Here is a 23,650-nt window from a genome sequence, read left to right as displayed (position 1 = left end):
TGTGTCCTACTTGGCTGTATGGTTGACCCATGTTTATATACAAGTTTTCTTTCCTCATTGCTGCTTCTGCTGAGGAATTTAAGTCTTTTTATCCCTATTTACTTTTCTTCTGTTGTCAAAAGCATACTGCCATTTTCAGCATATCATGAAGGAATTTGGGGACTAGTAATTTTTAGAGGAGGTGTGTGTGTGTGTGTGTGTGTGTGTGTGTGTGTATGTATATATATATATATATATATACACACACATCTCCATCTGGGAAAATATCTCTGCCTCAGTATTGTCAATATTAACGGCCATTGTTCTGCCATTTTTCTATTACATTTTTAATTCATGGTAATGAATTAAATAATGGCTTGTTTTTTGTCATATGGGATTCTACTTTGAGGGCTGCTTACTCATATTCTTATCTCATCCCATTATTTGTTGTCATTGTCTTACTGTGGAAGCTCATTATAGATTACAGATTTTCAGCCTCTCCAGTAACCAGAGAAATACTACAATTAAACTTTTTTTTTCTTGCCAATCTAAGTGGGTGTTAAAGCTTATGCTTGATGGTATCATGACTGTGACTATTAATATTTATTGCTGCTGCCAATGTAAATATGTGTAAGTGCTTTGGAGAGCAATTTAGCAAATTAGGTAACTAGAGAAACATACTAATTAGAGAAAGTCTAGTTACCTAATGCACAGGAAGACATGTGCAAGGTTGTTTATTGCAGTCTTGTTTATAATTGGGAAAAAAAAGAAATGAAAGATATCTGTCAATAGGAAATTAGGAAATGAATAATTGTGGATATATACAAAGAAATATAACAAAAAAATGAATAAACCAGAATTGATACTGCCTCAACATGGGTAAAACCTCACAGTGAAGAGAGTTGTGAAGATACAATATATTTATATAAAAGTTGAAAATTACTCTGTTGTATAATACATGTATATGTAGTAGAAGTATACAGTATTAGGTTGGTGCAAAAGTTACCATTACTTTCAGTGCCCAAAATGGCAATTACTGTGCACCAACCTAATAGTATAGACATACTTGGTTGTTTTATGTGGGGAAGAGTAGAGTCCAATCCGGAGGAGATGGGCTTCAACTCTAAAATCATATTCCTTAAGCAGGGAAAGTAGTCATAGATATTTATTATTCTCTGTTGCCTTTGTATATGTTGAAAAAAATTTATGCCTTTGTGTCCTCATAGCTTAGCTCCCACATATCATATCAGTGAGAACATATGATGTTTGGTTTTCCATTCCTGAGTTACTTCACTTAGAATAATATTCTCCAGTCTCATCCAGGTCATTGCAAATGCTGTTAGTTCATTCCTTTTTATGACTGTGTAGTATCCATAGTATATATATACCACATATATATATATCCATATATATATCCATATATATCCATTATATATATCCATATATATCTATATATATATAAATCTCCATAGTATATATATATACCACAGTTTCTTTATCCACTCGTTGATTAATGGGCATTTGGGTTGGTTCTACGATTTTGCAATTGTGAGTTGTGCTGCTATAAACATGCACATGCAAGCATCTTTTTCAAATAATGACTTCTTTTCCTCTGGGTAAATGCCCTGTAGTGGGATTGCTGTATCAGATGGTAGTTCTCCTTTTAGTTCTTTAAGGGATCTCCACATTGTTTTCCAGTGGGGCGAGGGATAAAAGACTACAAATATGATGCAGTGTATACTGCTCGAGTGATGCATGCACCAAAGTCTCACAAATCACCACTAAAGAACTTACTCATGTAACCAAATACCACCTATACCACAATAACTTATGGAAAAATGAAGTTAAAAATAAAAATTAAAAAATTAATAACTAAAGGAAAAAGGAAAGGAGAGAGAAAGGGAGGGAGCACTGGCAATCTAGGTCCCAACCAGTAGGAGAATGAAGGACAAGGATTGCCAAACTCTCTGCCCAGCTAATCAGTTGCGCCCTTGTTAAGGTGAAGGAGAGTTTCTTGGATAATTATATCCCAAATATTGCATGGCACATACTACTAAGAAACTATTTATTATTTATTTGAAATTGAAATTTAACCAGAGGTCATGCATTTTTATCTGCTAAATCTTCTAATCCTAAATGACCAAATTTAACTTTCATGAAAAATACAAATAAAGAAGGAAGAAAGGAAATCTTCAAATACTTGAGTAGCAACTCTGGTCCAGGACCTCTGTTCATTTTTGAACAGAGAAGCAGCACAAGAGAAGGAGACTGTGCTTTCAAGGAGAGTTATTCCTGAGTATAAATGTGCTATTTTTTTTTCTTTTTTGTACAATTGAACATAAAACAGCTAACTTCTGTCTAAGTTAATACTAACCTGGCTGGATGATTGGGTGGTGAAAAAGTTAACAAGTAAGGCGTAGATCTGCCTTTTGGGCTTGTGTTTGGGGCTTTTATTAGTAAGTATTCTTAATTATTTTCAGTTTCTTCTCCTTGACCTACTCCTCTTTAAACATTGTTCTTCCAAGCAGTAAGTAAACAAGTTATGCAATTGGGATGGGTTAGAGAGAGCAGCAAGAACTTTTTTTATGCTTTACATCTGCAGTTATGTGACACACAAATTGAAATACTGTATTTTAATACAACTGAATTTGAGAATACCTTCCTAAGCATTAATATTTAATCTCCCTTAAGAATTAACTATACAAATTCAGAAGTTTTGCACAGTATCTCCAAAATGCCCATGTAAATACATAATTGTTTTTCTGATCTGTCTTTCCCTAGATGCTTGCTTTAAATCGAGTAACAGCATCGCACCCATTTATGACTGCCGTAGATCTAATGGAAGCAAGCCAACTGTGTAGCATGGACTCGAAAGCAAATATTGTACATGGTGAGAACCCAGCCTTATTTTTTAAATTGTGGTTTTTAAAACTTTGAATTTAGATAATGGAATGTTTTTAAAATTACAATTAATGTGGGCATAATGCTTTATAAAATACTTTCGTATCCATATAGCCTTTAACTTAGTCCTTTTAAAGGTACTATCACTCCCATTTAAAGTGAAAAAAAATTTGACGCTCTGCCTCTTTTGCCACATTGGAAATCCAGGTAAGACTATGTTGCTGATGTTATCATTGTATCAAGAACTACTGAAGAGCATTCGCTGGGTTTCAGCCATTTTGGGTTTGTTATTTCCTTTTGCAAATGTAATGAACCTTTTCCTCTCCGGGGAAAAAAGGAATACACAGATTTGGATATAATTTCCAGGAGTTTAGGAAGTCTCTAGATAAATCCTACGCAAAGGCCCTATGTGATTTAAAGTCACATAACAATTGAAGTTTATTTTGTTTACTGTGGGCCATATGGTGAGTGCCTGATAATATTTCGCCAATCTTTGTGACATTTCTGAAAGTTTAAAAATATCCTTATTTTGCAGATATGAAAAAAACTAAGCTCAGGGAGGTTAAGTAACTTAAATTTATATAGATAATTGAAACACATTGAAATCTAGAAGAATCTTGACCTTCTTCACCCCTCAAAACCATAGATCTTTCACTATATTGTATTCTTTGGAGAACAGTTATTTCAGTCTTATGTGTCATTAAACTGATAGTTTTTTTTCCCTTTTACTGTAGGTCTATCAGTCTTGGAAATCTGTCTTATAATAGCAATGAAACATTTAAATGACATCTATGAGGAAGAGCCATTTAATTTTCAAATGGTCTATAATGGTGAGATGAGACTTAAGTAGCTTTTTTCTGACTCTTCCGCACTGCTTATTTGAAGGTATAATGTTGTCATTGCTTTCTACTCAGAGTTTCAGAAGTTTGTTCAAAGGAAAGCACATTCCGTTTATAATTTTGAAAAACCTGTTGTCATGAAGGTAAGATTTAGTTTGCTGTCATTTTTCTACAGACAAGTATATTTTTTACATCCAATTTGACTATGTATTAAAATTGCACTTTCATTTTTAAACATTAAGTATTATAGAGATTTTTTTCAAGATAAGAAAATTATCTAAAAATGAAATATTTTGGAAAAATCTGAGGAAGTGACCGGTTGTTTTAGTTTGTGGAGGTATACTGCCCTCTGCTGTCCCTTCAGAGCACTTGCATCCCGAAAACAACTATTCAGTATAGTGTGTGAAAAAACCTTTCCCTTTCCAACCCAAGAATTGGCTTTTATAATCTCAGCAGTAAAAGGAGAAAACAATGAAAATTAGAGCCATTAAGAAACTTAAAAGACAAAATCTTACTGGCCTGTGAGGGCATACAGAGAAAGTGTTATTTGGGGGCTGAGTCATGAGTTTTACAACTTCAGGACTTCATGTAGATTACCATTGTCCACTACAAAGATAATGTGAGCCATGTAATGTAGTTTTAGATTTTCTAGTACCTGTAAGAAAAATAAAAATGTTTAATTTTAATTATATATTTAATGCAACATATCAAAAATGTGTCATTCTATAATCATTATAGAAGAACAGTAAGGTATTTTACATTCTTTTGAATTAAGTCTTTAACATTTGGTGTACATTTATATTTAAGCACATCGCAATGGCCTAAATGTTTACTGGAAATTCTTGCTGTTTAGATTCCATAAGATGTATAGCTGAGAAAGTAAATTTACATTTTGAAATTGTTCTAAACATGCTCAGAATTTTCTAATAGAACTAAATATCCATTTTTAAGTTTAAAAAAAAATTGAGTCACACATTGAAGTGCTCAGTAGCCTAGCGTGGACAATGCAGCTCTTGAAGATTTTAAGGAAAGAAACTTTTAAAACAGTGGATTCCCCAAGTCCATTGGCATCCCTTATAGGCCCTAGTAACCAGAATTTCATTTCTTGTAGCAACAAAAATGAGTACAGAGCATTGCCATTTCTTCAAAGAAACAGGAAAAGTATTTTACAATACTGGAGGGTTTTTTCCCCTAATAGTCTTATTTTGTGAGAGTTGTGAAAATGGAAAGGTTACCCAAGTATTTAAATTTTTTTTTTTTTTTTTTTTTTTTGAGATGGAGTCTCCTTCTGTCGCCTATGCTGGAGTACAGTGGCGGGCGCAATCTTGGCTCACTGCAACCTCTGCCTCCCGAGTTAAGCGATTCTCCTGCCTCAGCCTCCTGAATAGCTGGGATTACAGGCGTGCACCACCATGCCCATCTGATTTTTGTATTCTTAGTAGAGACAGTGTTTCACCATGTTGGTCAGGCTGGTCTCAAACTCCTGACCTCATGATCCACCCACCTCGGCCTCCCAAAGTGCTGGGATTACAGGCGTGAGCCACTGCGCCCAGCCTGCATTTAAATTCTCAATAATTTGTAGCTGCTCATTTCTGAATTTTCAATTATGAAGTATTTTGCCATTTAGAAATGTTTTAAATCTGCACAGTTCTATTCAGCTCTAACACCTGCAGCCTCCAGTATTTTCTCATGTTCAGATATGAAGGTATCTGAGCTGTTTCTCTATCAGAAGAATTTATGTGATACATAGAGAATATGTTCCAGTGATGTTTTTTACAGTGAGTTGTAAGAATATAATAGAATCCTCAGGAATCTATTTCAGTGTATCATTATTTAATGGTTAGTATATCATGATTTAATGGTTTGTTTTTTTTCATAACCTAATAACGTACCTAACACAACACTCAAGGTTAGAAAAGATATAATATGTGAATATTAAGGATAAGAGGAAGTAGACAGGAAAGAGCCCTATTAAGATGGGGAAGATGGAAGAAGGTTGTGACAGTCTCAGTCAGACTTCTTAGAGGAAACAGGAGCCTGTCCCCTCTCCTCCATGTCCATACTAGCCTGCTGAATCCTTTACTTACAGGATCAGCTGAATATGTCTAGTTGACTCAAGGGTCTTTTTCTGCCTCCCTCTGTTACAGCTGTGTTACCTTTTTACATAGCAAAGCAAAAATAGAGACAGACAAAATATAAATGCAAATCTGAGTAGCCTAGGGAATCGATCAGAAAGTCTTATCTGATTCTTAGGTTTTTACAGAGAACTGGAAACTATTTATTAAAGTACTAGGAGGAGCTATGATAGAGAATGAGGCTAGGAAGAAAACCATATTGTATATATTGAATTAAAGTTTGCCGTGTTTACATTCAACAATATATGGACAAGTAAGTGTGCACTGACACTGTTTTACCTGATAATATGAGTTTTCATGGGGTTTTGAGAGTTTTTTTAATCCTGTTGATTGTTGTTACATTTTGCTTCCCAGTACTCTGTTCTGCAGCTGACCAAAATGCTAACTGTTCTCTGGGAGAGAACAGGAGAGTTGTCACTCTCCTCTCCTATTCAACCTAAACTATTTCTTTCATCTTTCAGGCTTTTGAACACTTGCAGCAATTAGAATTAATAAAGCCCGTGGAAAGAACTTCAGGAAATTCACAGAGAGAGTACCAGCTGATGAAACTGCTTTTGGATAATACTCAAATTATGAATGCTCTGCAGAAATATCCCAACTGTCCTACAGATGTGAGGCAGTGGGCAACATCCTCACTAAGCTGGTTATGAATATAACCAGTGACTTCAACTTTGGCGTTTCATTCATACTTCTGTAGAGAACGGAAAACTATTGTCCATTAACATGATATGCTAAACATTCTATAAACATTCTTGTATTTATGTGAGACTTGCCCATCTACTGTTTTGGCTGTGTCTTGCCTTTTAATCATGAACAGTTACATGATTTATAATTTCAGTGATTGAGATTACTTTGTAAGTAGCTGTTCAGAAGAATAAAATATGACTGTTTTAGGGACTAGACCATGTGCTTTTTTAACACTTATATATATAATGGTCTATTTGAAGAGCTCACTTCAACCTAACAGCTAGATGTCTTTACAAACCTTAAACCAAAGGAGTAAAAAAAACAATGGTAAGCACTGAAGTATAGTAAGTAACCTTTGGTACAGCAGGTTTGCTGCAGTGTTTTTTTCTGTCCACGTGCAAATTTTGGATTCTATCCCAGACCCAGGTTTTCTAGTTCAGGAGACTAACCAGCTTAGTCAGAAGATGGTTCCATGGAAGAAAAAGGCCAAGGAGTTTGAAGATTTTTCTTCTAGACATCTCAAAATGTGGTACTCATACCATCCACATCAGAATCCCTTGTAGGATTTTCTAAAATTACAGATTGTTGAGCCTACCATAGGTCAAAAGGACTGGAATTTTCCTTCTTAACAAGTATAGTCATGGCACCACATAACATTTTGGTCAGTGACATTGTATAAAGGGTGGTCTCATAAGATTATACTATATTTTTACTGTACCTTTTCTATGTCTAAATATACAAATGTTTTACCATTGTGTTACAGTTGCCTACAGTATGATTACAGTAACATTCTGTACAGTGCTATAGCCGAAGAGTAATAGGCTAGGCTATCTGTATAGCTTAAGTGTGTAACAGGCTATATACATACTGTCAGGGTCTGTGTAAGTATACTCTGTGATGTTCATACAGTGATGAAATCACCCAAAGACACATTTCTCAGAACATAGCCCCATCATGAAGTGACGTGACTGTACCAGAGATTTCTGGAAAAGCACTCCCAAAAGTAATGAGATGTGTATGGCAATGTTAACTGTACCTGTTTGTATTAAAAAGTAAATCCCTATGAGGAATGTGGAAATGTCAGTCACCAAGCATTGTCTTTTAAGTTCCAAGATCCATGGATTGACAGAGGCATACATTTAAAATGAAATTTAATGAGCACTTAGTGACTTCATTTGTTCAAGAATATTTGATTGCCTATTATGTGCATGGGAGGTTTACAAAAGACAGACTGTCCCTATGCTTGTGCAGCTTACAATCTATTTAACTATTAGAGGCCCTGTGAGATGTAGGCACTGTTATTTACAGATGAGAAAATTAACACAGCAGTGGCAATGCTGGGAATGACCAACAGGCTTGGAATTCAACTCAGTTTAGCACCAAAGACAGTGCTATTAAGACCTGAAGTTCAACAGTGGATTCCTTACCAAATAGTTTTTAAAGTATGCTCTAAGGAACAATGTTTTAATGAAATCTTGGATACAAAGTGGAATAAAAGGTTTCTGAGCATAAAGTAGCTCTTCAGTAGTTACAACCTATTCTTTTGCATACATAGCCTTTCCTTCCCTGCAAAAAGTTAAGCCTTCTAAGTATTCAGATCCCTGTCATTTACTTTTCAGCAGTCTCATTCAAGCTAAGGCTTGCATACTCAATCTGTGCCATAGTCTACACATTTTTAGGGGATATTTCACCAAAATACTTAACATGGTAACATCACTATTATATACTAGAAGCAAGAATTTTACACTTATGCTCTAATTGATCCTTTTAAAAATTTTCTGAACTATTTGAGGAAAGTATTATTTGTCTTAAAGGGTAACAGCCTCATGAAATGACTTGAGGATTGCAATTTCTTATTAGCTTAAGATGTCACTTAAAAGCTGACAGCCCTCATCTGTCTCATTGGCTACATAAGAGCTACAGAAGATCCATCAATAACCAAGTATAAAGATTTTAAGACTAAGTACCAATTGAGGTAAACATGAAACCATTACAAAGCAAATTAAAAAAAATACATTAGGAAAAGTTACACAAATGAAGTGTATGCCTATTATATTCCCAAGGCATTTTTGTGGGGAGGAACAGTGCTGCTTGTTGGCCTTTCCATATTCCCTCATACAAAAATGCTAAAATCTATTCGCAAGAGTTTTGAGCTAACTTCGTCTCTTAAATTGCTTAAATTGTCATCAATAAAAACAAATCTGAAAAACCCTAGTTTAAAAAGCGGTTCAAGAATAATGTAAACTTATACATATAGCTTATTTTCTTCATTTACTAGAGGAGGAAAAATAGAACCAAAAAATGCGTGAACTCCTGCTTTTCAGTCTGATTACCTCAAACTGAAAAGCAGGTGAAGGAGGAATATTTCAGTGTGTTTTTACATCTGTATTCCCTCCAAGTGGCCCAGCAGAAACGGAATTCTTGTTAAAATGACTGATTCTCATGCATGTGAAAGGCTCTGTTTGGACCTGTTTGGTCCAAACTTACTGTATCATAATGCTGTATATGTTGAAACGTAATACCTGTTAATGTCCTAATGAATCACGTTTTGCAGAAAACACTGTAAGAAACACTTCAGTCTTTCTGTAGAGTTTCCATGCATATTTCACCATGGTTCACATTCTCATCCTCATCTGGTTTAGAAAGCAATTCAGTTTCTTTCAAACCACCATAACCTAAGTGCTGCCCCATCCTTCACCTTTACCCTAGAAAATCTGAGAATCCATTGGTGTGTACTGTGTGACACAATGCCAACAAGCCTCTGGCTTCCTAATACTGGCAGGACCAACACACATACTTTAGTGGGAATATAATCTGTTTAGACAATAATAGAGGGAAATGCCATAATTAACAAATCTCCCTTCACTCACCACTATCCTCATTCTTGCAGTTGTCAAGGTGTAAGCCTCACTGTAAGTTACAAAGCTACCACTCCCCTCTTTAAAAACACATAGCTTAGGATTGCCTTGGCGATGCGGGCTCTTTTTTGGTTCCATATGAACTTTAAAGTAGTTTTTTCCAATCCTGTGAAGAAAGTCATTTGTAGCTTTATGGGGATGGCATTGAATCTGTAAATTACCTTGGGCAGTATGGCCATTTTCACGATATTGATTCTTCCTATACATGAGCATGTAATGTTCTTCCATTTGTTTGTATCCTCTTTTATTTCCTTGAGCAGTGGCTTGTAGTTCTCCTTGAAGAGGTCCTTCACATCCCTTGTAAGTTGGATTCCTAGGTATTTTATTCTCTTTGAAGCAATTGTGAATGGGAGTTCACTCATGATTTGGCTCTCTGTTTGTCTGTTGTTGGTGTATAAGAATGCTTGTGATTTTTTGTACATTGATTTTGTATCCTGAGACTTTGCTGAAGTTGCTTATCAGCTTAAGATTTTGGGCTGAGACAATGGGGTTTTCTAGATATACAATCATGATGTCATCTGCAAACAGGGACAATTTGACTTCCTCTTTTCCTAATTGAATACCCTTTATTTCCTTCTCCTGCCTAATTGCCCTGGCCAGAACTTCCAACACTACGTTGAATAGGAGTGGTGAGAGAGGGCATCCCTGTCTTGTGCCTGTTTTCAAAGGGAATGCTTCCAGTTTTTGCCCATTCAGTATGATATTGGCTGTGGGTTTGTCATAGATAGCTCTTATTATTTTGAAATACATCCCATCAATACCTAATTTATTGAGAGTTTTTAGCATGAAGGGTTGTTGAATTTTGTCAAAGGCTTTTTCTGCATCTATTGAGATAATCATGTGGTTTTTGTCTTTGGCTCTGTTTATATGCTGGATTACATTTATTGATTTGCGTATATTGAACCAGCCTTGTGTCCCAGGGATGAAGCCCACTTGATCATGGTGGATAAGCTTTTTGATGTGCTGCTGGATTCGTTTTGCCAGTATTTTATCCAGTTAGAATGGCAATCATTAAAAAGTCAGGAAACAACAGGTGCTGGAGAGGATGTGGAGAAATAGGAACACTTTTACACTGTTGGTGGGACTGTAAACTAGTTCAACCATTGTGGAAGTCAGTGTGGTGATTCCTCAGGGATCTAGAACTGGAAATACCATTTGACCCAGCCATCCCATTACTGGGTATATACCCAAAGGACTATAAATCATGCTGCTATAAAGACACATGCACATGTATGATGTTTATTGAGGCATTATTCACAATAGCAAAGACTTGGAACCAACCCAGATGTCCAACAATGATAGACTGGATTAAGAAAATGTGGCACATATACACCATGGAATACTATGCAGCCATAAAAAATGATGAGTTCATGTCCTTTGTAGGGACATGGATGAAATTGGAAATCATCATTCTCAGTAAACTATCGCAAGAACAAAAAACCAAACACCGCATATTCTCACTCATAGGTGGGAATTGAACAATGAGAGCACATGGACACAGGAAGGGGAATATCACACTCTGGGGACTGTTGTGGGGTGGGGGAAGGGGGGAGGGATAGCATTGGGAGATATACCTAATGCTAGATGACGAGTTAGTGGGTGCAGCGCACCAGCATGGCACATGTATACATATGTAACTACCCTGCACAATGTGCACATGTACCCTAAAACTTAAAGAAGTATAATTAAAAAAAAAAAAAAAAGAACACATAGCTAAAGAAAAACTGCATATGCAAATCATACCATATTCATTTTTTTATTTAACTTGGGGATGGAATGGGGATAGCATACATTTTATTTGTACAATATTTAACAATCACTTATCCAAGGTGGGGTTTTATGGGGATTTTAAGCTTTCTGTTAAATACTTGCAGAAAAAATAGCAAGTACGATTTGACAGTAGTACAATAACCTGTGCCCAAAACACAAGAAATACAGAGTAAAGCGAAAATATAACTGCTTACCAATATTCTGAGAGGTAACAAATGGGATATGGGTTGAGACTGCATAAAAAACGTACTGCTGGTTGAATATCTGAGGTAAATGATGTTCAATCAAGATGCTACTTGTATCATTTTGCCCATAAATTGATAAATAATTTTATGCATATCATACCAAATGTTCCTAAAAAGTAATCTTTCAAAAAAGTATAAAAGAGAAACTGGAAAGTAGCTGTGATGAAGCTTTTCTCTAAGAAAAAAAAAAAAAAAAAAACCAGTAATCAGTTTATTCCACTAAACCACCATCTGGCCATGGTTTTTTTTCCCCTACCACCTGCATTTTACTTAAATGTAGCTGTTACTTAGGGGTGAGGAAATGCAACAGAAGAGATTCTTTTTAAATTTCATGATACGATTCTATTTTAAATTCCAAAGGTGTTGGGTTTTTTCCTGATTGTATTTTCAAAACATCACCATGAAAGATAGTGCAAGTTCATGGGACTAACAATCGTGAAGCACAGTCTCTTTTTCTGGAATTCACAAGGTACCTAGAATTCAAACAAGAATCACACATCACATGCTAAAAAAAACTTCTAGCATCTAAAATACATACAAGAGCTGTGCAGGGCATAGACTTCAAATAAAGCCGAACACTGGTTAATCCATCAGTCCTATGGCAAGTTGATCATAAAGCATTCCTTACGCGGAGATCTGAGCAAGGTAAAGGGTATAAGTTAGAGCAGCAGCAGTTCTGATGGGTATCAGAAAGGCAAAATACAAGACGAGTCATGAGGAGCACCATACACATGAGGAAAGAGTTATTTGGGGGGTCTCAGTTTGCCCCAAAATGGATCACCATTTTTCTCATTCTTTGATCTTTTTTTTTTTCCAGTATCTCTAGCTCAAACTTTTTGTTAACTTGCCCACTCTGCACTGACTGTAAACCAAACACTAAATACCCTGCAAAAGAAAGTTTTAACAAGACTAGGTATGAGGACAGGTAGTCACTGGAACATTCTTATTTTACTGCTTATAAAAAGTTTTTCTATTAATAATAGTTCTCAAAAGAATACAAGTTTTAAAATTGGTTAGCTATAGTTAAATACAATACCCAGGATTTCTAAAAATTTTTTCTAACTTGAAAACATTTTATATTGTGAATAACTGGGTTTAAAAATTTTATCTCTAGTACTCACATAAGCCAAACATTCATCATAATATCCCTTGTTTATTTTTAACTTTTAAAAAGAAAGTTAAATGTTCACAACAGGTAGAAATTCATCTTCAGGAAATTAATGATTTTCTTGTATGCACATTCTCAATATTTTCCCTTCTTGATGATTAGTTTTTAAATGGAAGCAAAACCAGATCAAGAAATTGAGAGACCAAGTACTTTGTGAAATAAAGAGGTGAACTCAACATTGAAAAGGGAATTGCTAGGAATACAATGAATGAGACCATGGGGACACACGTGACAGTTCTGAATGGTCTGCAGCACACAGACGCTATTACTCTTCTTTTCCTCCCTGCTTTAAGTCTGTTGACCTATGTATTGTTTATAAATAACATAATTTACTATTCCCAGAGATTACGTACATATATGTAAAATGTAGTGTACTGTGTGGTTAAATAACCATTTGAAGACAACACATTCACAGTGAGCTCCTGACAGTGACATGTAAAAAATTCTTTTATAAAATTAACATGGATTTTAAAATGACCTGACAGAAATACACAGCATAATACTGGCTATTTGTTGATTGGTAATCTGGAAATTCAGAAAATTAATGTTTTACTTTGGCCTGTATAAATTTGAGGAAGAATCCAATTGTATTCTAACATAATATTGTTTTGAAAAGCACTTTAGCACCTGCCTACCATCAATTCCATTTTCTTAGCAAGGATAAGGCATGAACTATCCTAAATTAATATCAGTGTTCGTTGTAAAAGCAATTTTGGGGAGGAGGCTAGGCTATGCTACCTATATCAACATTGGTTACCTCTAAATGTCATTGCATATTTTAAGTTATACGTTTAATTTGTTATCCCTGATTTGTTTTAAAGCAGTAACATCTGAAATCTGCTTAAAGTTTAATATCTTTATCCTAGGATAATTCTTTACATATCACAGACATCAAATATTACTCTGACAAGATGGCACCAAGCAGAAGTATAATGATAAAGTTACAAGTCTCATAGCAGACAGTGAGGAATTCTGGGTAACGACACTTCCTGAGGTGATCCTAAAACAGTGATAAAGAATGTCCCACACACTGTTTGGTGAAAAGAAATACACTACAATTTTACATATATAAATAGAAAAAAACTATTTTAAAAGATAAAATGAAGAGCTTTCCAGTGTCACAGCTCACTTAAAAAAATTTTAAATCATGCTTTAAATTTTCAAATATTCCCCAAACACAGCACACCTAAAAAAAATACTTAGGTAAGTATGCAAATTTTGGGAACTGGATATAAGATGGGGCTTTCAAACATGGGAAGAAGGGGGAAATGACACCATCTTTTCAAAAAACGGCACTTTTTTTCCCTACATTACAAGCCAGCACAAGAAATGCTAAAACACTGCTTTACGAATGGCCACTTATTGTTGGCACTAAGCATAGCTTACCTTTTTTTCCTTAAATAACACAGTGAATTTGTTACAAAACATGGATCGATTTATTATTCAAATTTTGTTAGTGTTTTCAATTTTATAATTTAGCAACCGTGGAACTGAGGTATACCTTGTTGAGGGAGGTTAAAGTAATGCTTGGAAGCCTCTTTACTGTACCCCACTTTGATGACTTTATGTACACAGAACAGCAGCACACTAAACATTCACAAGCTGTGTCATATTGGCATTACAATAGTCATTTATAGAAACAACAACAGCAAATGCAATAAAAACAAGTTACCCTTTTTAAAATCTGAAATGAAAAGTTTTTGATTTAAAAAAAATAGCAGTAGTTCATTTAAGGAATTAGTGTCTTCTGACAGACATTAAGAAATCTGATGTCAGTTTTCAAACACTCCATTAGCCAGGTCCAAAAGATCCTTGATTTGGAGAGGGCTACATTCTTCATGTACACTTTTTCAAAAGTTTCTTTATAGAGTTTGCAAGGTTTCTCTTAGTCTCATGTCCTTCACATCTGTGCTGTCGGCAATGCAGTAAGTCTCCCAGAGCAACATTTTTCAACAAAGGGTCTTCTTTCTTAACATTTCCAAGAGACATCCTACTCATTTTACACAGAAAATAAACTGTAAGCAGTTTCGTTAGCTTAGCAGCTCCAGTTCAGAGTCCCATTTCTTAGTGTGCACAGATGGCGCAACCATCATAGACTAGATTCTTTGGGAGGAAAGTCAACATTTGTCACCATTGTGACCACTGTTACAATGTCCTCTGTGGTAATAATATTTGTTAGTCTCTGCATCTGGGTAATTCTTTCACCTACACATCCAGCTGATAACCTGGCTTCTGCGTCGTGATCCCAACATTCTTCAATGGTTTCACAGAGCATTGCCATTCCCTAAAAGGAGAAAAACATACTCAAACGCCACAGCAGTTTTTGTTTTCTATTAGGAAACAATAAAATTTTCATGAAGAAATGGCTATTTTTCTGGGTCAAAGAAGTTTCTGTCAACATTCACTTTTATTGACTACCATGTGCAGAGTCATAAAGAAAAGCACAAACAGAACTTTTTTTTTAAGCATGAGACTATCACAAGAGGAATTTTTTTTTAACTCCAAAAAAAAATCTCTATCCCTTGTTCATAACCCAGGTCATTTCAATGCTAACCCTTCAAATGGACTCAAAAATCAAGGATAAAGGGGACCTACCAATTTTTATTGTTTACTTAGTTAATATCAGCATTTCTATCTTACAATTAAACAGAAAATCAGAAAGCCACCCTTGGGATTTCTCTACCTGGTTTTAGCCATGTTTCTAGTTATATTTAGACTGAAATAACCAGGGCAATACTGTTATGTGCCTGGTCTCTAGTTTTAAAGCACTATTAAGACTTGAAAGTCTACTCTAAGCCGAAATTAAAAGGCTACAACAAACTCCCATGGAGAGGAGAAAACCTGGTGCTTCATAAACTTTTTAAAATGTTATCATATTGGAAGTGGTCATCAGCAAAGTTTCCCAACTATCCACAGTTTCCGAGTCTGGCATGCCTTTTCCCTGGGAAACTTTCTAAATAGATGACACAATCTTCTGCACAGGACCATTGAGACAAAAGCCCTCTAAAGCTCTATAACTTTACAATCACCTTCAGGGGTATACAGACATAGCCCTAATTCTGCCTCTAGAACTCTAGAATATCCTGTGTGAAGATCACCTCCCAGAAAATACTTGCAGAAGAAAGAGAAATGTGCAGAGATAAATAATTCCTCTGAAAAGTGTTTTATTGGAATTTCAAATGAAAAGCTAACTGGATAACTTACAGCATGTTTCTGCCAATAATCTCTTAAAACAGGCCTCTTTTTTTTATGCACAACAACTTCCTGCATGTCTTCAAGAGATGGATGCTGGCCAATTTCCTCCTCAAATGGCAACATGTATTCATCTACAGGTCCTGAAAAGTAAGAAAAGTAAAATAAATCATTTTCATTAAAATCCTCCTGACTTTCAAACTGGTACAAACTTTCTAAAATATACTCTGTCACCTTTTCCCAACTGTTTACATGCTATGAGGACAGAAGAGAAACAGACTCTCAACTGTACTTATACCACAGTGTGACCAAACTAATGTATGGGAAATGAAAAGGTCTATAATTTGGCATGTAATTCCCTTAAAGATTGCATAAGGAGCTTTCTTGTCTAGATATAAAGGATGCCTATTTCCATCTGCACAGAGGACATAAGGAACAATCAGTATTTGTAAATTAATGTTATATAATATCCCTTTAAGGTACCCAATCCTTACAATTCAGATCAGAATATTAACAGTGGTGCTTCCAGCTCTGGAGGCTCTAGGTTCAATCTATTATAACCATATTTATTCTATGGCATATCCAAACCCCCTGCATGCCCCACATGAGGAATTATGCACCTCAGAGTCATACCTCTTCTCTACACTCCCTCACAACAGCTGCCAAAAAGTACATGTTTATTTTTTAGAAAATCACAAACAGGCTCTCCAACTAGGGGTCCCAACAAGTCAGGATGTGCCTTCACAGACAACATTAAACAACATAAATAATTCCTTTTTTCTTAGGCCTACTCAGATAAATAGAAAATTGTATTTAGGAGTTAACTAACACCCAGTAAGCACCTATCCTGATCAGGAACTTTACATATATTACTTACTTCACAGGGTTAAGATGGCAGTACCTCTATTTACTGATAAGAAGCTCAGAAAATTAACATAATTTGCACAAAGACATACAGCTGTTAAACGGTAGAGCTGGAATTGAACCCAACTCTCTAAATAACTCTGAAGTCTGGTTTTAATCACTGGATTGCCTTCCTTTGACAGACACAGGTCACCACTGAGCAGTATCAGTGACCAGATAGATGTATGTGTGCATAAACACAAAATTTTGTGAAGCTCTTGAAATGCACTAAATACTCCTGGATAGAATACAATGAATCATAAAGGGGCCATCTAACTTAACCCTCTTCAAATATAAGAATTATCTATGGCTGGACAGTTGGTCTCTGCTTGAGTACTTCCAGTGACAAAGTACCAACATTCTAAGGTGTCTATTCAACACTCATGTGGTGTACAGGCCAGCAACACTGCCATCAACTGGTAGCTTAGCTTTTAAGAAATGTAGACTCTCAGGCTTCAACCCAGACCTACTGAGTCAGAATCTAAATTTTAACAAGATTCCTAAGAATCTGGTAAGACACATTAAAGTTTGAGAATTACTTCATTTAACAAACAAGTAACCATCAACAAATGTGAAAGCACCTACTTTAGCAATCAATGCTCACACTATCCTCTCTACCCCAATTTCTGACTTAACAATTGGGTTCTGACTTAAGAGTCAGAAATGCCTGACTCTGAAATTATTTCATGGCATTTAAGAAAAGTCAGTATCTAGCCTTTTCTTTTTCCAAAAGAACTTCTCTGAAACCTCTCTTCCCCATAAACAAAGCAATTTCTCCCCTAAACTCCTAAAACAGGTGCTTGTATTTCTTAAGTATTGCACTAACCCAGAAACATTTATTGAATACCTATGTACCGGGGAATGGGCTAGACAACTCACACTTAACTTACTTTACAGTTAATTGTCCAGGATATATTTTATTGCCCTAACTAAACTGTATATTACTTGAGAATAGGGTCTTGTGTCTCCTAAATTACTTAATCCAATGATTTGTTATGGAGAGTTCATATTAATAAAGTTCTTATAAAATATATTTTCGTATAACATCTGCCATCTAACCTACTTCTGCTTCCATAAATGCACATCATAAATGTCATTCCTCTTAGAGTCAAAACACTCTGCGTTCTTATGCTTCTTCCTAAAGACTTCTAAAATTATTCCAAAATTGCTTCAACTTTTCTTAGGTTTGGCACTGACTCCCAAGCCAATCCCTCAATCCTGGAAGAATGCCCATTTCTGAGCACTCTATTAAATTCCCTTTAATAGTACCCCATATTGAATTTCATATTCCAGTGGCAGTCTGTCCTACAACGAGAGCCTATTACAGTACTCAGAAAATAAAATATTGTTAGTAACATAGGTTACGTTGGTTATAACTTAAAATATTCACAATTTCTTCTATGGTCTTTGACAATCACAGGAAGTTTTTAGGCAATTATGAATTAAAACTTAAGAAACAGATCAAGCTCATTTACATCTGTTTAGGAGTTTAGCAGTCGGCAAGTTTGCCTTATATTATTCAAAACAAAAAATGCTGCAACATACTTGAAGACAGAGTAAAGACCTTATGAAAGAGTACTAAAGACAGTGCTTAAAACACTATAGTTCTGTCACACTGGAAATATCGTCTGAAAATTTACCCAGAAATATAAATAAATAAAAGCAAATATCTATAAGACTTGAACATGGACTTCAATAACAAGAACAAGCAATAGAAACCCTTTAACCTGGGGGGCAGGACCCATATGACCTTAAAGCAGACCTCTCCCTATGTCTGGATCAGAGTTTCAAATCTAGGTTTCATCATTCACCAGTTTGAGGCTAAAGTAGGCAAACTACTTAATTTCTCTGCATCTCAATTTCCTCATATGTAAAGCATAATAACTACCTCTGAAACCGTTTTAGGAAATAACCTTAAGGTATGTGAAGTGTCCAGCAACATAGCTAGTAATGGTAAAGGATCAATACATAGCAATTCCTTTCCTCTCCTACCCCACCCACTGCTCCCCTGCCTCCTGAATTCTCTACCATCTCTTGGAGTCAATTAAAAAAAAACTGTACTTTAAAATATTACCTTGAAGTGTATCATCCCTTTTCATATATGTGTGGTAGGCATATATATCTTTTTTAAAAATATTTTTTTCCCTTACCATCTGCAGCAGTACAGCGAGAAGCCAGTTCCCATAGGACTAATCCCATGGCGTACATATCTATCCTCAAAAATGCATCCCTTTGGAAGTTTATAGCACCCTCTAATACCTCTGGAGCCATGTACCTCCGGGTACCAACCTGAAAAAGATGTTAAAAGCACAGAGTACTCATTCATTAACTTTATGAACTAACATATGATTTTGTAAGATGAATCAAAACCAAATGTGGTCTATTACCAGGGTAAGGTATACAGACTATAGCGTATAAATAGAAAGATCCTTTCTGCGTATACTTAAAAAATATATCAACAGACATTATGCTGGTACAGACTTAGAAGTTTTTATGTTCCCCTTTCTGGATGTAATCACAAGAAACTGAACCAATTGTCAGCTGGGAGAAGGATGCTGCATACTTTTCAATTGTACCTTTGCATACTGTTTGAAATGTAGCTTTAAAAAAACTTTTTTTGAGGTCTTTTCTCTGTATTAAAAAAACTAATAAAATGTTGTAAAAAGAATTAGCTAAGTAAAGGACAGACTGACGTTAAAAAGTTCTATCTGTACAAAATCTATGTATTTGTTTATTCATAAATTCTTCTGTCTTGGAGTCCTTTATTTATATCTGTCCCCAACAATTTGGTATTTCTTAGTACTGTAACTATGGTTACTAAGCTAGTACAGCTAGCTTTGGTTGGTGCTTGACAACATTCATATATGAATGCTTAAAAATATTTGTGAGATAGCTGGGTACATCACAACATACTTGCGATGTATTCGAACTAGAGAGTAGTCTAGATATTGGTACGTCCATAACGCTCCATCCTTAGGTGGCTGTAATCTCTACTCTAGACTAAAAGTTGGGCAATTTATGCAAATATACATGTAAAGATTTTTTTTAAGAATAAAGACAGATCACTAAGACTAAAGTTCAAGGAGAACACATTAAAGGGAAAAGTGGCTCTACTTTTAAAAAATTTACTACTCAGAATAATTATTTTAATTGTGCTATCAGTGAATGTTTCCCTAAAGCCTACTTTTCTCTTACAGGTAAATGTATGCCATCCAAGGTACCTACCTCTTTTATTATAAGATTATGGTTTATTTACCATGTTGACATAAAATGTTCCCTCTTTTATATGTGTTCTTTGTACTATATAAAATGTGCAATAACATGCAAGTCCCTCCAAATATTTCTGAAATTTTCTGGTCCATGAAATCTAAAGTCAAGGAGTCATTACTGTAAGCCAATAATTTTTAACTAATCATAAAACCCAATTGTGAAGGAGTTAAAAATATGACATGAATGAGTCAGAAATTTTTTTTCTCAAAAAATGAGGGAGGGCTTATGAGGTACCAAATTAAGAATATGTTCCCAGAATTTAGTCTTATGATAGTCTATCATTCAATTAGCTTAGAAGTTTGTCCTCAGGCTTCCTACACAATCTTGGTAGTATTCTCCACAAAACTGCCTCCATTCCCATACACATTTGCAGTCAACTTTTCTAGAGCTATATGGCTACTGACCATTACCCCAAACTACATTCTTAAATAGTTAGTCAATACTGCCAAAACTGGTGGTGCCATGACATTAAAAACGTGTCCTCAGGAACCAATAGGATATGCTGGGGAAAAGAAACCTAAGAATTAGTTGGCCAAATAATTTACATGATATGAAAGATGAAGAAATGATAATGTCGAAGGCCTGAACCATTTAGCTTTGTAGAAAATGTCACCTTTTAGGTTGAACTGGTTTCCCTGATTAAAAGGTGATCTTGGCTGGGCGTGGTGGCTCACGCCTATAATCCCAGCACTTTGGGAGGCTGAGGTGGGAGGATCACTTGAGGTCAGGAGCTCGATACAAGCCTGGCCAACTTGGTGAAACCTCATCTCCACTAAAAATACAAACATTAGGCTGGGCATGGTGGTGCATGCGTGTAATCCCAGCTACTCAGGAAGCTGAGCCAGGAGAATCACTTGAACTTGGAAGGCAGAGGCTGCAGTGAGCCAAGATCATGCCACTGCACTCCAGCCTGGGTGACAGAGCGAGACTCTGTCTCAAAAATAAATAAATAAATAAAAATAAAAGGTGATCTTGTAGGAATGAAAACATCTTTTCCAGCCTCAAAGTTTCTGAGAATAAACTGTATGGATAATGTTCTCTTCCCTTTTGGCCTTCCTAGAGGTTCCTATTACTAAGATCTCTGTGCATATGGATATATACAGAGGTGTGAAGAGTTACCTAATTCAGGGGTTTACAAGTGCTCTGAACTCTGGAGAGAATTTGGAGAAAAGCCATCAAGTTGATTAAAGAAATTAATGAAGCAATAAACAACAAGAAGCAATAAACTATTATTGCATGGGAAAATGGACAGGGAATCTTAATACACTGTAGGAAGGATAGTGACTAATTATTCTTCCACTCTTCTTAAGATGGTGAAAGAACTAACAGACTAAAACTACGGAGTTCATACGAAGAATTCCCTAAGAATGAGGTCTGTTAAAAGGTGTTGGATTATTCTTTGATCAATTTTTCAAAAAGAATCCTATGACGTGTGTCTAAGGGTTGCTTTACGAAGTGCTTGATCTAAACCACCTGAGTCCTCTACCATCATATGAAAATGTCTTCCTCAGAAACTTTAACAGATAACTCTATTAGATGCTGATTTAAACACCACAACAATTTTAGACTAATTCAGTCCTGACATGCCATTCTAAGAAAATATGGAACAAGTTTATTTTTTCTTACATTTTATAATCACCATCCTTACCTGTCCATGGGTATCGCCTGCAGACTTGCCAGCCTCAAATTTTAAGGCCAACCCAAAGTCAGCAATGCAAGCTGTCAGGTTGTTTTTCAACAGCACATTTTTACTTTTGATGTCCCTTGCAAATAAAAAGAGTATTCAAATTAAGTTTAAACTAGTTACCTTTTTAAATTTTTTATTGAAAGCAGAAAAGGGGGAATATGTACACTATGAAAAAATAGTTACTTAAAATTATGAAATGCAGAGAAAGGGAGACAAACAAAGCTCAGAGCCCCATGCAGCCTTAAACACAAGAGCACGGTGACAAACCCCTATTCATAACATGGACAATAAGAAGGAATCCTACCTATAAAGCAGTTATATAAAAATCTGCCATACCAAAAAGATATGTTATCTATGTCACCCACCTACCAATCATAAAACTACTGCTTTTTAAGATAATATCTCAGAGTTCTGATTTGCAAACTCCCATAAAAGCAGAAATTTTAAACCGAAATGAAGAAACTTTTAAAAAATAGCTGAATTGGGGCCTTCTGCTTATTGGTAGAGACCTACATTTTAGAATAATCCCTTATTATAGAGGTTCTTATATTCTTCCACCTGGTTGTAGAAAAGCATCTTATGGAATGAATAACAGAAACTTTTTACCATAAACATACACTGCTCTAGCTAGATCCTGGTGTTCTGAAAAGGTTAACAGTTTTAAGGCAGTAAGATATCCTCTTCTACACACCTGTCTCAACTGGCTCATCCTAGAGATTACTATACCCTAGTTAAATACATCTATGCCAATGACTAGTGGTTAAATTTATGTACAGACATATAGACCAATAATGGGATACTGAAAGCACAAGTAGACACTCCCAAATGCTATAAAAGCTAATCGATCTTAGTTTCAAAAGACTTTCAGGCCCTTAATAACTTTGGGGGTCCTTAAGGATTAATTCCCTATGTGACCAGGTAGGGCAAGGGAAAATCGAAGACGAGGCCAATAGACTGCATGTAAGAAAGTGAGAAGAAAGAGTTATTTCTGAGGTAGACGTCATTTAAAGTTTGCAAAATCAGAACCTAAATAAGAGGCTGACTTACAATAATGCCTCCCAGCAACCTAAAACATCGCCTGGTGGCACTCAGCTAAGTATCTGTTCTGTGAATCAGTTAATGCCTACTTTTCAAACAACCATCTTTAAATGGAACACAAGACAACAAATTGAATCCCACGTTCAAGAAAATTAAATACATGGCAAACTGAATTCCATGTTTAAGACAGAATCATTTCTCCTTTTGCGGGCATGACAACTGTTGGGTCTAAGTACTATTTCTTCACTCGACAACTGTTTTAAGTGATGCCTCCCTTTAAGACTTGGCTCAGGGTAAAGATAATAAGGTCATTCAAAAAAAAAACAAGGAAGACATTCAAAGTCTCTCCTTCATTACATGCCCTTGGATAATAATCCCTATTGATAAATCATGTTTTGAGGTAAAACAAATGTCTTTTTCCTTTGAGATCGAGAAAATATAGTTTATTTTCAATCATGCTTTCAGAAATGAGATGAAGTAGATCATTAAACTTTACCAATAATGTTAACATATACATTATCCAAAATACTTCCTGGCCAACCTCAAAGCTAATTTTAAAAAACATGAAAACTGACTGTCTTGTAAAGCATGATTGCATAACAAAGGAAAAATTAAAATTTACCCAGGGGCTTAAAAGTTTAGTAAATATATACTCAATTATCTGGGAAAACAATATAAATTTAGTCTACCTGTGAGATATGGCAGGTTTGTGGCCATCTTTTAGGCCAGGTATATCCTCATGTAAATATGCCAATCCTCTAGCCATGGTTTCTGCAATATGACACAGTTCATTCCAAGAGACCACATTAGCCTTAAGAAAGTCTGATAGTGAACCCTAAAAAAAGAGGGAAAAAAAGAAACTTATGTTCTTGACAAAGGCCATATGTATAAGGAGACTTTTCTTTTTACCTATAAGAG

At 35.5% G+C, this 23,650-nt stretch overlaps 2 protein-coding genes across 6 annotated transcripts in view; one reads left to right on the top strand and one right to left on the bottom strand.

The window, feature by feature from the left end:
• Positions 1–8,057, top strand: part of ORC4 (origin recognition complex subunit 4) — an 89,106-nt gene extending 81,049 nt beyond the window's left edge. For all 4 annotated transcript variants that reach the window (XM_055380173.2, XM_031008457.3, XM_004032625.5 and 1 more), the window contains exons 11-14: positions 2,761–2,869; positions 3,615–3,710; positions 3,795–3,862; positions 6,316–8,057. In XM_055380173.2, coding sequence (XP_055236148.1) covers positions 2,761–2,869; positions 3,615–3,710; positions 3,795–3,862; positions 6,316–6,504 — 462 coding nt within the window. In that variant the 3' untranslated portion in view covers positions 6,505–8,057. The remainder of the gene's footprint in view (positions 1–2,760; positions 2,870–3,614; positions 3,711–3,794; positions 3,863–6,315) is intronic.
• A 3,142-nt stretch (positions 8,058–11,199) lies between these two features.
• Positions 11,200–23,650, bottom strand: part of ACVR2A (activin A receptor type 2A) — an 86,371-nt gene continuing 73,920 nt past the window's right edge. The window contains exons 7-11 of one of the 2 annotated variants that reach the window (XM_055380171.2): positions 23,422–23,567; positions 21,656–21,770; positions 18,888–19,026; positions 15,847–15,977; positions 11,200–14,926 (exon numbers count right to left, since the gene is read on the bottom strand). In XM_055380171.2, coding sequence (XP_055236146.1) covers positions 14,732–14,926; positions 15,847–15,977; positions 18,888–19,026; positions 21,656–21,770; positions 23,422–23,567 — 726 coding nt within the window. In that variant the 3' untranslated portion in view covers positions 11,200–14,731. The other variant, XM_063694833.1, reaches the window with a different exon arrangement.

The sequence above is a fragment of the Gorilla gorilla genome, chromosome 11 (assembly GCF_029281585.2).
Source record: "Gorilla gorilla gorilla isolate KB3781 chromosome 11, NHGRI_mGorGor1-v2.1_pri, whole genome shotgun sequence".
Taxonomy (NCBI): Eukaryota; Metazoa; Chordata; class Mammalia; order Primates; family Hominidae; genus Gorilla; species Gorilla gorilla.
The sequence above is the reverse complement of the archived record's forward strand: the minus strand, read 5'-3'. Positions and strand labels throughout refer to the sequence as shown.